The 12,477-nt window shown below is 40.2% G+C and overlaps 1 protein-coding gene across 1 annotated transcript in view; it reads left to right on the top strand.

Annotated features, from left to right (window-relative positions):
• The window catches only part of nlgn1 (neuroligin 1), a 64,951-nt gene extending 60,957 nt beyond the window's left edge, over window positions 1-3,994 (top strand). The window contains exons 8-9 of the mRNA XM_072439274.1: window positions 563-640; window positions 1,621-3,994. Coding sequence (XP_072295375.1) covers window positions 563-640; window positions 1,621-2,223 — 681 coding nt within the window. The 3' untranslated portion in view covers window positions 2,224-3,994. The remainder of the gene's footprint in view (window positions 1-562; window positions 641-1,620) is intronic.
• The last annotated feature ends 8,483 nt before the right edge of the window (window positions 3,995-12,477 follow it).

The following is a 12,477-nucleotide window of genomic DNA, read 5'->3' as shown; positions in this document are numbered from 1 at the left end:
AGCCGTCTTAGTCCTCTAGCTGGCAGACGTTCTCCACACAGTGACAGACGATGTCCTTATTGGACCTTTGATGAGATTCAGATGACTCAGTTTAAATGTGTCTCCTCCCCTTGTGTCTGTCCCCGTTTCCCATCGCTCTCTCTGTTCTATCTCTTTGTTCCTCCTCTCCCTTCTCTTCTCTTCTCTCCTTTTATCTTATCGTATCTTCCTTCCTCCTGCTCCCTGTTTCTCTCCTACTCTACTCTTTTCTGTCTCTCTATGTATCCTCTCTTTCTCTTCCTCCTTCCCTCTCCCCTCTTTCTCTGTCTCTGCCCCCCTCTTCACTTCTCTCATCTGCATTCTCGGGCTGTTCCTCTCTCTCTCCCTCCCCCCTCTCCATCTTTTTCTCTCACCTTTCTATCCATTCGTTTATCGTCTCATCTCCCTCTCCTTCTCGCCCTCTTTTCCTTCCTCCCTGCTCTATCTCTCTGGCTGGATCTCTCCTCTACCTTTATCTCTCCGTCGCCCTCTTCTTCGCTCCTCTCTCGTCTCTCCCTCCCTTCCTCGGTCTCTCTCTCCTCAGGTGAACCTGTGGCTGGAGCTGGTCCCACATCTGCACAGTCTGAACGAGGTCACGCAGCTCATCCCCACCACCACCAAGGTCCGCCGCAAATCATATATTCTGCATTCACAGGCAACAGCTTAACTCCCAAATGTCAAACTGCCTCTTCGTATTTACTCTTATTATGCTGCTAAGGTGCATGTGATATTGAGAACTTTGTAGAGACAACAAAATAGTGTACTTGTATTTACTAACAATAGGTATTTGGGCAATGATTTTATTTTTTTTTGCAATATTAACAATATTTATCAGTAACGCATCAGTAATGTCCTGAAATGTGCCTGTAAATTTCATGGTTGAGGTTCAATACTTCTATATTCAATAGCAATAATATCAAATTTTTTTTTTTTTTTTTTTAAATCGCCCATCTCTAATAATTAGATGAGTTTATCACCTTTTTTTTTTTCTTCAAAATGCCACGAACAGTCTGATCACACTCAGAACATCAGAATTGGAACTGTTCCCAGATCTAAACTTGGACTTGACAATGACTAAGCCAGGACCAAGTCATGTCACCAGGACTAAAATAGGATATCTAGACAATAATGAAAACAGGTCTGTATACAAGTCAATATATATATTAAAAAAAACTAAAAAACATATATCTTTCTAGATTAATTTTAGAAACATGTTATATTTAAACAAAACCGAAATCAAAATAGTCAAAAATAACACAGTTCTCATTGAATATGTTTACATATTGTCAATATTCAGTTTAAGGGCAACATTCCGGTGCCTGAAACATGCAGAATAACCTGTTTACATGAATGAGCAAACAGAGTTAATCCTATATACACGGTACAGATGCACGGACAATGTCTCGACACCCAGAATGTCACGGGCAGTAGGAATGGATCTTTGCCATGGTCTTTGCCCCAAAATCTCATCCATTATGTTGAACTAGGGGAAGGTGAATGGGTCGAACGCGTTGGCACCGTTTTGCTAATATTGTGGTTTTGAAAGACTTTTTGACGACATGTAAACAAAGTCAGTGTTGTTAATATGTTTCCTCTCTCCAGGTCCCTCCACCCGAAACCACCTACCGCAGCCCTAAACCCAAGCTGCCGGCCCCCAAGCGCTCCAGCCCCACCCCCTTCCCCACGGAGACCCAGGGCAGCCACAACCAGCCCCACCTGGTCGACCAGCGGGACTACTCAACCGAACTCTCCGTCACCATTGCCGTGGGCGCCTCCCTGCTCTTCCTCAACATCCTGGCCTTTGCCGCCCTCTACTACAAGAAGGACAAGAGGCGACATGACGTCCACCGGCGCTGCAGCCCCCAGAGGAGCGCGGCCAACGACCTGGCCCATACCCAGGAGGAGGAGATCATGTCCCTGCAGATGAAGCAGCATTCAGAGCTGGAGCGGGACTGCCGGGGTGTGGGCGACTCCCTGCACCCACACGACGTGGTTCTGAGGACTGCCTGCCCACCGGACTACACCCTGGCCATGAGGAGGTCCCCGGACGACATCCCGCTAATGACGCCCAACACCATCACCATGATCCCGAGCAGCATGGGCGGGCTGACGTCGCTGCACTCGTACAACACCTACCCCAACAGCGGGCAGAACAACACGCTGCCCCACGCGCACCCACACTCCCACTCCACCACCCGGGTATAGCCCTGCTGCCGGGACTCCAAAAGCAGGAAGCTAACAGGGCTAACGGAGCTAACAAAAGCTAACGTGGCTGCGGGGACAATGGGCCTGTACCTACGCGGATAAGTTCGCAGCCTGGAGTTATACCATTCTGGATTATATCATTCATTACATGTTCATACGAAGGAATATAAGGGGATTTATTGGGGATTCAAATGGACAAAAAAGATTACGTTGCTTTTGTAAAAAATGAGTAAAAGAAGAATTTAAAACTCAAAAGCTTGAAACAAATGAAGCTTTTTTTCTTTTATATTTTTGTTCCAGAGCAAAAAAACATACAAAAAATATATATATATAACAACACACACTTGTTCTTTCTAGTGACAGACGCGGCCTTTGGGATCTTTTGACAAATAGCTGCTTGACAGAATTATCTCGGAGCTACACACAGCTTTACGAAACGCCTCGGAGGTGAGACGAGGGGCGCACTTTGTAACAGAAAGCAGACGCACTGTTTTCCCATGGCAGATTATTTGCTGCATAAACTCATTTAGGCATGTGTTAACTTTATGTAAGATAACGCCGGACAATGGGGACGGAGGGACTACTGAAAAAACCTCAAGGACAAACCCAGCCTTGTATGCACAACGGATTCCGAGGAGAAACTTTCCATTCGTTTATTTTTGAGCATCGGGGACGTTTTATTGTATAGAACCTATTTACATATCTAGATCTGTACATTAAGCACCAAGGTTGTTTTTTTTGGCCCTCTTCGAAAAAGCGAGCCGGGGCGACCACCGCAAACCTGCCACGGCGACTAAACCAGTAAGCGACCAGTGCGGAGCGTATAGAACCATAGAACCATCTCCCGGCTTCAACTTCGCTAACAGAGAGAGCTGTGGGGGGCAGACGGAGGAAAAATGGGATATTTTAAGCACGATGCGCATGACAATTTATCTGCTTGATGGCTGCTCTGCTGATTACGTCATTAATAAAAGTAATTTTTCGAAACCTTCCCACGCATTGGAGCGACTACACACAGATTTTCCCCGATTGGATTTTTTTTTTTTTTTTAACAACAAGAAACCCCCGTAAAAGGATCACAGGAAATGCAGTTCCGAGGAAGGCGGAGTCGTCGTTGCGTCGGGCTTGATTAAAGGGGAGGGCTCATGGGAAAGACTGTCTGGCATAAAAATATTATTAGCTTGAGGTGCAGGGGGCATATAAGGACTAGTTTTGTACTCTGTGTGTTGGTACTACTTTTTGATAGTGGGTTATTCACATGACACCGTTTCAAATCAAAGGCGTCGTTTCTTTCGTTGGCATCTATGTTATTTGCTACCTGTTGCGCCACCTAGAGGAGGCATTTTCTGCACTGTTTAACCCATTTTTCATGTTTCGTTTGGAGGTTTCAGGTGCGCTGACTGAAACACAGGGTGCCCTCTTTTCATTTTACAAGTTTGTATGGGTGAAGAGTATACGAAGGGTCAATCAAGGTGTATAAAGGATTCACAGTGTTCATGTTAGTCGGAAATGTTTGCTAGGCCAAAGTTGAGTTTAAGTGTTATAATGTGAAACGTTGGATTTGAAAGTGCCCAGATTCCATTTTAACTGGTCATTCATGTGCACGCAACAATTTATTCAGAAGGTCAGAGAGGTTAATTTGGGTTTACCGCAAATAGCTTGGCTGCCATTGACTTTTTAGCAAGCTGCAAAGTAATCACAATTACTTTATTTATTCTCAAAGACAATACTGGTACTACTTTAAACACATACAACAAATTTAGACCAGAAGAACGAATAAGGTATACATAAAAAAGGTAAATACAAATCAAAGTATCCCAACTAATTCTCATTCTATATCGTAGACTATTTGAAAAAAAATAGAGCCTGTTGAGAAAGCCTGTCTCCTGAATTAAAAGAAACACATCATTTTTACACTTTCTAAATCATTCCAGACCTTGATTCACAACAACAAATTAGAAAAGAGAAAAATAATCATTTAAATTGTACTGTCTTGGACTTAACTTCAATCCACAGTCAAAGGTTTCAACAGATATCTAAAGTATTTTTCAAACCTTTCCCTGTGCAAATATTATCCCTAAATACAAAAACCCATTATTATTACAGGCATTTTTTTTGTTCTATCTAGACTGCACCACTTTCCTTCTTACACTACCCTGCCATCTCCACCGTGTTTAGGTCAAATAAGAACACATGCTGCCACAGTCCAAATGTGCAACAGTTTATGTACATCCTGCAACAGTGCGTGGGCCAAAGTGGTGCTCTTTACACAAAAGGCACTCAAATACCCAGCCTGGCAAGCCCTGTTCCCATATGTGAACGCAGTAGCTCCACTCGCAAAGCTCGGGCGCCCGTCTACGCACTCTTCACCAGAAGTGAGGAGAGCTGTCTGCTGTGAGGCTGCGGCGAGGCTCCAGGCACCGTGCAGTCGTTCGAAATAAAGAGAAAGCCAACTGCTGTCACCCCGTTTAACACTGAGACATGCCGTTATAGGGAGGAGGAGGGAATTAGAATGCTATAGAGTGCTGATCTAATTGGGTATTTTAAAGGTGAACAATGAGAAAAGAAGACAGCAAAAAGCAGGTATAAACGGAAAATTATAACGTCTCACCAAACGCTGACATGCTTTGCAAAATACAGCTAGAGCATGTGAGCAACAGCTTGGCATGGCACTCACGTCAAGATGAAACTTTAAAAATATATATTTCTGCTGCATGATGTATCTTACACTATCCAAACCCAGTGCATTACATAAAGAGACATACAAATACGGGGTCGAGAGGTCAAAATAGCCTAAATGCAGACAAATCTGATGATAAAAATAAAGTGGTTTCCTCTTTATTCTAGCTTTAACCACGTCTCACAGATACAAACTTGGAATTAACATATTTTTGTGGATTGCTGATGTCGATCTCATGATTAAAAGGTATAATCCAGGTGCAATTTAGATATTATCTTATTAAGAAAACATTTGTTATATTTGCGTGACGTCAACTGATCAAACTCAAAAAAGTATCCAACGTGGCAAAAAATAAATGAAATTGACCTTAAATTAATATTATGTAAGAATTTTCCATTGAAATATTTTATCTTTAATGAACTTACAAACATTTTGAAAAGATAATCTTAAAAGACAACTTGGGTAAACACAAAATAATTTAAATGAAAAGTTGGCCTAATATATTTTTTAAGGGTCAACATTTTATTGTGAGTGTAATTTGCTAAAAATCCAAACTCTTTTTCATTCTTTTCTGGGCTAACGTTCTGCTTGCTAACGATCAAATGCTAATGAGGGTACGTGGTCGGCAATGCTAACACAAAGTAATTGGGCTCTGGATGCGCGGCGCCGTCTAAAGTTATTGTGTAAAGCAACGCACGCATACGGTAGTTATTGCTCGCACTTGATTTATTGCAGACACATAAAAAGCAACACGACCTTGTTTTGGTGACCTCTGAAACATTTCACAAAAAATGGGAGAGGAACTTGGCAGAAAACAAATGCTAACAGTCTTGGACCTATAGACCTAAACTTATCCACTATCAAGGATTACATGCATATTTATCATACAAAACATATCAAAGTAATTCAAAATGCATTCATCAAAGGCAGAGGTGGACCAATTAGATGTGCAGATGTAACTTTTCTGGTGGAACTTCCGTCTGTTGCTCAAGAAATGGCTTTGCCTGAATGTCCCACAGTATGATATAAAGTATCTATATCTACACGAGTTTTTAGAAGGTAAAATACTTGGTTTGGTTTGGTTTGTAGCTACCTGCTAAATTGTATGCCATCTTGCGGAACATTCCAAGCAAGACAATAACAACGTCAAGGAGAAAAGAAGGTTCCGGACCATCTGTCTAAAAACCTACGTAGCATAGTGCCCATTTAAAATACCCCAAAATGCAAGTACCAGTTCTTTTACGCAATGTCCCTTGAAATAGTGAAGGACTACTTTTGCAGAATTGTAAGTACGTTTCAGTAAATAGCCCTGTAACTATTGCTTTTAAAATGGCTCTTGTGGAATGACATTTACTCTTTTTTGGCACTTTGTTTCTGCTTTTACACACAACATAACGTATGATGACAAACCACACACTGGCAATGCAAGACCAGACAACCAAAAGACTTAGAAAATAGTAATTATCCTTAATAAAGCATGAACAAAGACTTTATTGATAAATAACAAACTGTTTATTATGAATGAAGCTAACTGTTCTTCATGAATTAAGTATTTGTTCATCCTTTATTGAGGCTAATTAAAAATCAAATTTTAGATTTGTTATAGATTCACGGTAATTAGGCAGCATTTTATCATAACTACACCTTAAATAGCCTTAAAAAGCATGAACAAAGACTTTTCATAGTGAACAATTTGTTTATTAAGGATGATTCAGCCTTAGTAACTACTTAATTAATGTCTAAGGTTAGGGGTTTATTACTACACTAATTACACAGTTACTATGCCTGAATCCCTCTTAGTAAACTATGTGCTCATGCTTTGCTAAGGCTATTAAAAGTGTAGTTGAGTGAAACATGGTGTACTGCACATATTAGCTTGTCCCTGTGCTAACACATAACAGAGCTGCATATACGGTCAGTTATGGTGCAGTGGAGTGTAGAGCAGATGGTTGAGTGTAGAGACGATGTTATATTTGTACTACAGAGATGGCAGAGGATCTTGGCGACAGCAGCGTGGACGGGAAAGTTGTCAAACGTTTAAATTGAATTGATACGTTTACCATCTGCCCCACGGATCTGCTTCTGAGGAAACATAGTCTCTTTAGAACATATTTTGAAGAAGAAAATCACAACAAACTTTTGAAGGAATTTATGTAAGGAAGATAACATGTCATGTCGACATCACTGCACAAGTATGAAGGTAACTTTGAGGTTTGACACTGAAAACCTCCAAACCATTTGCGGTGATTTGCAAAAGTATTTTCCCCATGAATAAAGTACTCTTACTTGAGTTAAAGTGTTGGTTCCTCTTCCCACTGTGAGTAAGTGTACATGTGCATATTTCTTGCAGCATTCCTTCAGATACAGCACAACTGGGTGCATTAATATTTAGTCATTCTAATACATTAACATCAAAGTATAAATCAGATGTAGACAGTCAAGCAAGAGTACAACAAGTACTTTTACTTGAGTGGTAAATCCACCAAATTCCTCGAGTCATTTGTTAAACCACCACTTAGTACTTCTAATCGACCTAATATCATTTTGAAGTAACAGTACTCTTATTTGTGTTACATTAGGAGGATTATTCTTTTGCAACCTTGATTATCACAAAAAACAACGCTCGCACTGTGGCGTAAAAGAAGTCGATTCAAAATGTCCACTTGTTTCAGTCAATAGCCCCTGATTGGAATAATTCTGTGTAAAAAGAAAATCATTTGAAACATCATCAGCTTGAATCAGCCTTCAGTTTGAAACAGGCCACCAGCACAAATTTCAGTGCTTTGGCTGAAAACGTGACTAAAAATTCTCATTTCTGCCGTGAAAAAAAAAGCTGATTGCAGTTGGAGCTAGCTGCACAAATTGGACGCAGCCCCAGTTGACGTGAACATGACTGATTAAAACATTAACAGGGTCTGCATGGCTGGAGATGGAGCAGATTTGTCAAAAACTACACCACCCCCGACACAATGGATTCCTCCACTCGAAACTGCAATGCCACACGCGCCCGTCGTACCTCGGCTGGGAAAGTCAATGCGGCAAAAACGCATCGCAATTTTGAAGTTTTATCGTGTGAATCAACAGAAGTTGGAGGAATGCAATGCAAAGGAAAAGATGGCATTGTGTTGTTACAATATTAACATTTCGATTCTAAAGAAAAGGTTCGATACCAATTTTGAAAGCACAGTGAAAACAAACAAATAACATTTTAAATCGATATACATGGGTTTCAGCTTCTGGTTTATATATTTCAAAGACTATCTAGCTAACACAAAGGCTCTGATGTGACGGTCGGCTATGACTGATCCTTTAAAATGATTGAGGAACAGGAAAACGCCCAGTGCCAACACAGGGTTAATCTCTAAATATGAGAGAGCAGCGGAGGAGTGGGTCAGTTAGCCTATCCCTGTCCCTCCTCTGTCCCTCCTCCGTCCCTCCTCTGTCCCTCCTCTGTCCCTCCCCGCCCCTCTTCTGTCCCTCATCTGTCTATCCTCTGTCCATCCTCTCTCCCTCTTCTGTCTATCCTCTAACCTTCCTCTGTCCATCATCTGTCTCTCCTCTGACCTTCCTCTGGCCATGCTCTGGAAATGCTCTGTCCCTCCTCTTTCTCTCCTCTGTCCCCCTCCTCTGTCTTTCCTCTGACCCTCCTCTGTCCATCCTCTGGCCAAGCTCTGTCCATCCTCTGTCCATGCTCTGTCCCTCCTTTGACCCTCCTCTCTCCCTCCTTTGTCTCTCCTTTGACCCTCCTCTGTCCCTTCTTTCTCCTTCCTCTGTCCCTCCTTTGACCCTCCTCTGTCCCTTCTCCCTCTCTCCTCTGTCTTTCCTCTGTCCCTCCTCTCTCCCTCCTCTGTCCCTCCTCTCTCTCTCCTCTGTCCCTCCTTTGACCCTCCTCTGTCCCTTCTCTCTCTCTCCTCTCTCTTTCCTCTGACCCACCTCTGTCCAGCCTGTGTCCAGCCTCTGACCCTCTGCATGTGCTTCTGTCCTGTCTCCTCCCGCCACATTTCGAGTCTTACTTTTGAACCTGCTTGGCTCCTGACCGCTCATTTGACAATAAAAGCATATCTGAAGAATAGGAGAGGAGAAAATGTGTTCTCTTTCCTTTCCCATGAGCTTTTCGTGTTAAATGTGAAACATAAGTGCAGCAGTACGAGTCATTATTCAACCAAACACCTGATCAAAATGTATAAGGTTTAATGTGTGGAATGTGAATCTCCCATAGAGTTACCCACACCTCTGCCCTAAATATAAAAATCATGACATCAAATCCCAGAACTTCAACCTCTTTTAAAACATTAACTGCGTCTCTGTGTGTGTGGACAACATAAAACCGTACAGAATAAACCATTAAAAAACGTACATCAGTAAAGCAGGAGACATGGTCAACCAGTAAAATGAGCAAATAAAACGTGAAAGGAGACTAAAAGTTAATGGCAGCTTTATCACTGTTTATGCAGCAGTTTGAAGTTACGACTTTCCCCGTGAGAGGGCTGTGGCTGCCCTCGTGTCCCAGCCACCTCAACCGTAAAATCATTCACATCATTTCGGCTAAAATACATGAGATTTTTCTCAAATTTAGCAGTCAGCAGTTAAGATTTGTTTTGTATTGTGTACTTTTTGTGTACGTTTACCTTCAATTTGCAGCTAGGCCATTTGACATCGGCAAAAAATATTGCAGATTTAAAATAAAGAAATTGGCTTATCATTTCTGTTTGTCCATTGCATGTAAAGTAAAGAAGTCTGACCTGTTTCTCAACTGCCAGGGGAATATTCAAGTGAAATCAAAAAGTAGAGCTAGCCCGAACGCTTTTCAATCAACAGTACTTAAAAGGATTACATTGTTAGTTTAGTTAGTTTTCATGAGATTTAAAGTGCTTATGACAAGTTGGATTATCCATTTCACTAAAATATAGTTCATATAATTAAACATAAAATCTAAATTACTGTCTTAGTTTGACAATATTGGTGAATTGTATAATAAAACATCCTGGCTAGATATTGGAGGCTGATGTGACATATGTACAGGTAATTACTTTAACTGTGTTTTCCAACTTTTCAAACAACATCTTAGCCAATGTAAAGCTTTTATAAATATCTGCCACCAAAAGGAATTAATTAATAAAAAACAAAAAGCATGAAAACCTGTCATATGCACTCTAGGTCGGAAATGTCTGTGTTCCAGTTGTCAAGTCGGAAAAATCATTACCGGCAGTAACAACTTTCTTTAAACTACAAAAGTACTAAAAATCATCAAAAAATGTGGATTTGATTATGTTAATTTATTAACTTAGACATTGTTATTACTTTTACACTTCATAAAGCATTATTTGAGAGGGAAATCTGCTTTTGTTGACGTTAGCTCCACGTAGACGTTAGCAACATTAGCAAAACCGAGCATTTATAACCGCAAAGTTTCAAACACAGCGTGGGATTAGATTTACAGACATTGAGAGAAAATAATACAAGTACCATCACTAATAAAGCTGTCTTTGAGGACAACTGTAACGCAATGTAATTATTTAGCAAAAAGTAAAGCAAATTAGCACTGCAGTATGGCTAGGTAATATTGACAAAAATCTCTTTCTTTCTTTTTCTTTTCTTTCCCTGATGACAGTATGCAGACAACAGTTTCAAAATCCATCCGAGTGTTCTAAAAATATGTGTTTTGTTTAATTATGTGCAAGTTTTGGCTGCCATTTTCTGAGCAAAACCACTGTGTCAGCTTCACCTTGCTAATGTTTCTTTGTTTCTATTCATTCACTAATGGGCACCAACACCTGCTTTATTGTCATATTCAGTGCTAATTTTTTCCACTATAGTTCATTTCTGCAAAGTGTTGTATTTTGTGTGTGCGCGTATCCATTTTGTTTGAATACCTCTCGAGCGCCTGTCTTATTACACATGGTTCCAATTAACACAACATTTTAAGCTAAACTCTGCTACAGTGTGCTCATTTCATTAACAAGTACACAGGAGTGGACATAGGTGGCGCTACCAAGATGTAAGCAGCTACGTACGTGGAGCTTTGTTAATATTAGTTTTGTGATTAAAAAACACAATTAGAAATGCAAATTGCTCCGTTTTCTACTTTGTGTAATGGTTACATTTACATAGAGTTTTAGTACCTCCATTGGGTCCTCAGAACGCACGTACTAAAACATCTACTAAAACATCTGCTGGCCTTCTGATTGGTTACTGAGGGACCACTTAAAAATACCCATGGTCGCCTTAGAAAGCAACATTCCTGCTTTCCCTAACCTTCTTTGGAGTAAAAAGTGTATATTTGTACCTTTTATTCGCTAATAAAAGGATGTATGTGTTTTTCATGTTTATTATTATGAGTGTACTTTGGATTACTGTTAAAACATCTGAATTTTGCATTTGTAAAGTAAATATTGTTTCAATTCATTCAACAGATTGTTGTATACATTTTTCTTTATTTGCCTAAAAAAAAATTAAGTAAAATGTATACATTAATTCATTGAGCAATTATTCTTTTCTTTCCCTAGCACAACATCTTTTAGTTCATATGGTAGGCCTTTTTTCTTTATTTTTTGTCAAATGTTTGATGAGAACCATGAGGAAGCAACTGTTGGGTACAGAAAATGTTGACTAGGGATGTGCGAGTGTACTTTTGAAAACAATACTTTTGATACCAGCACTTTTCAGTAATAGTAACTATTACTATAGTAGCTTTTAAGCTGCATCGTAAAAGGTACACACGAAAGGTTAATCTTTGATACACAAAAAATGCAGAACTCCTTTTATTATCACCCACTGACGCCATAAGATAACACAACACAATCTTATCTATAAGATTGTTAATGTTTCAATAGTAGAGGCTTTTGTGAATAGTCTGCAGTTTTGTACCCTCAAAGCTTTTCATCAAAATACCCTGCAAATGAGATATATACGTGTGTACTATTTGTATTTGGAATGGGTATTGGTATTGTCAATTGCAACCTTGGAATCAAATTGTAAGTGAAAAAGCTGGTATTGCACGTCTCTAATGAAAACCATTGGCCTCTTGTGACTGTCCCCAACACCAGCATGAGAGGCGGGGCTAAGAATTATTTCTGAAACATGTTCTTCGCTCATGGTTCAAAATCAGGTACCGTCCCTTTGACTTTAGCATTGACTGTTGCCTTTTACATGCTTTCTAATGAGACCATGTTGTACATTGTGTAGAATTTCTTACAATCAGTGAAACAAACGTTCAAACAGAATCAACGTTTATTTAAAGTATACTCTATGTCCTCTCTTGTTTACTGCTGGTAACATTTCAAACGTCTTTTCTATCCACGCATCTTCATCCAGTCCCATCATATCCACACGTTTGGACTGGCGACATTTAGAGCCTCACTTTATATCGATGAATAATCGAAAGAACCGTTGAAGGAACCAGAGGAGAGCGCTAAATCTACAGGTGAATGTAATGTAACCGTGCTACTTCTGACCTCACGACACCACAGCAGAACAACCTCAAACCAGTGAAAAAAAAAAAAAAAAAAAGGAGGTTTAGGAGATGAAATCATGGAGGAGAACAAGTCTATTTGATGCTGTGTGAAGCAGGGCAC

The sequence above is a fragment of the Eucyclogobius newberryi genome, unplaced genomic scaffold (assembly GCF_026437365.1).
Source record: "Eucyclogobius newberryi isolate DKJ021-1_F unplaced genomic scaffold, fEucNew1.0.hap1 SCAF_9, whole genome shotgun sequence".
NCBI lineage: Eukaryota > Metazoa > Chordata > Actinopteri > Gobiiformes > Gobiidae > Eucyclogobius > Eucyclogobius newberryi.
Note: the sequence above shows the minus strand (reverse complement) of the source record. Positions and strands in the feature narration are given on the sequence as shown.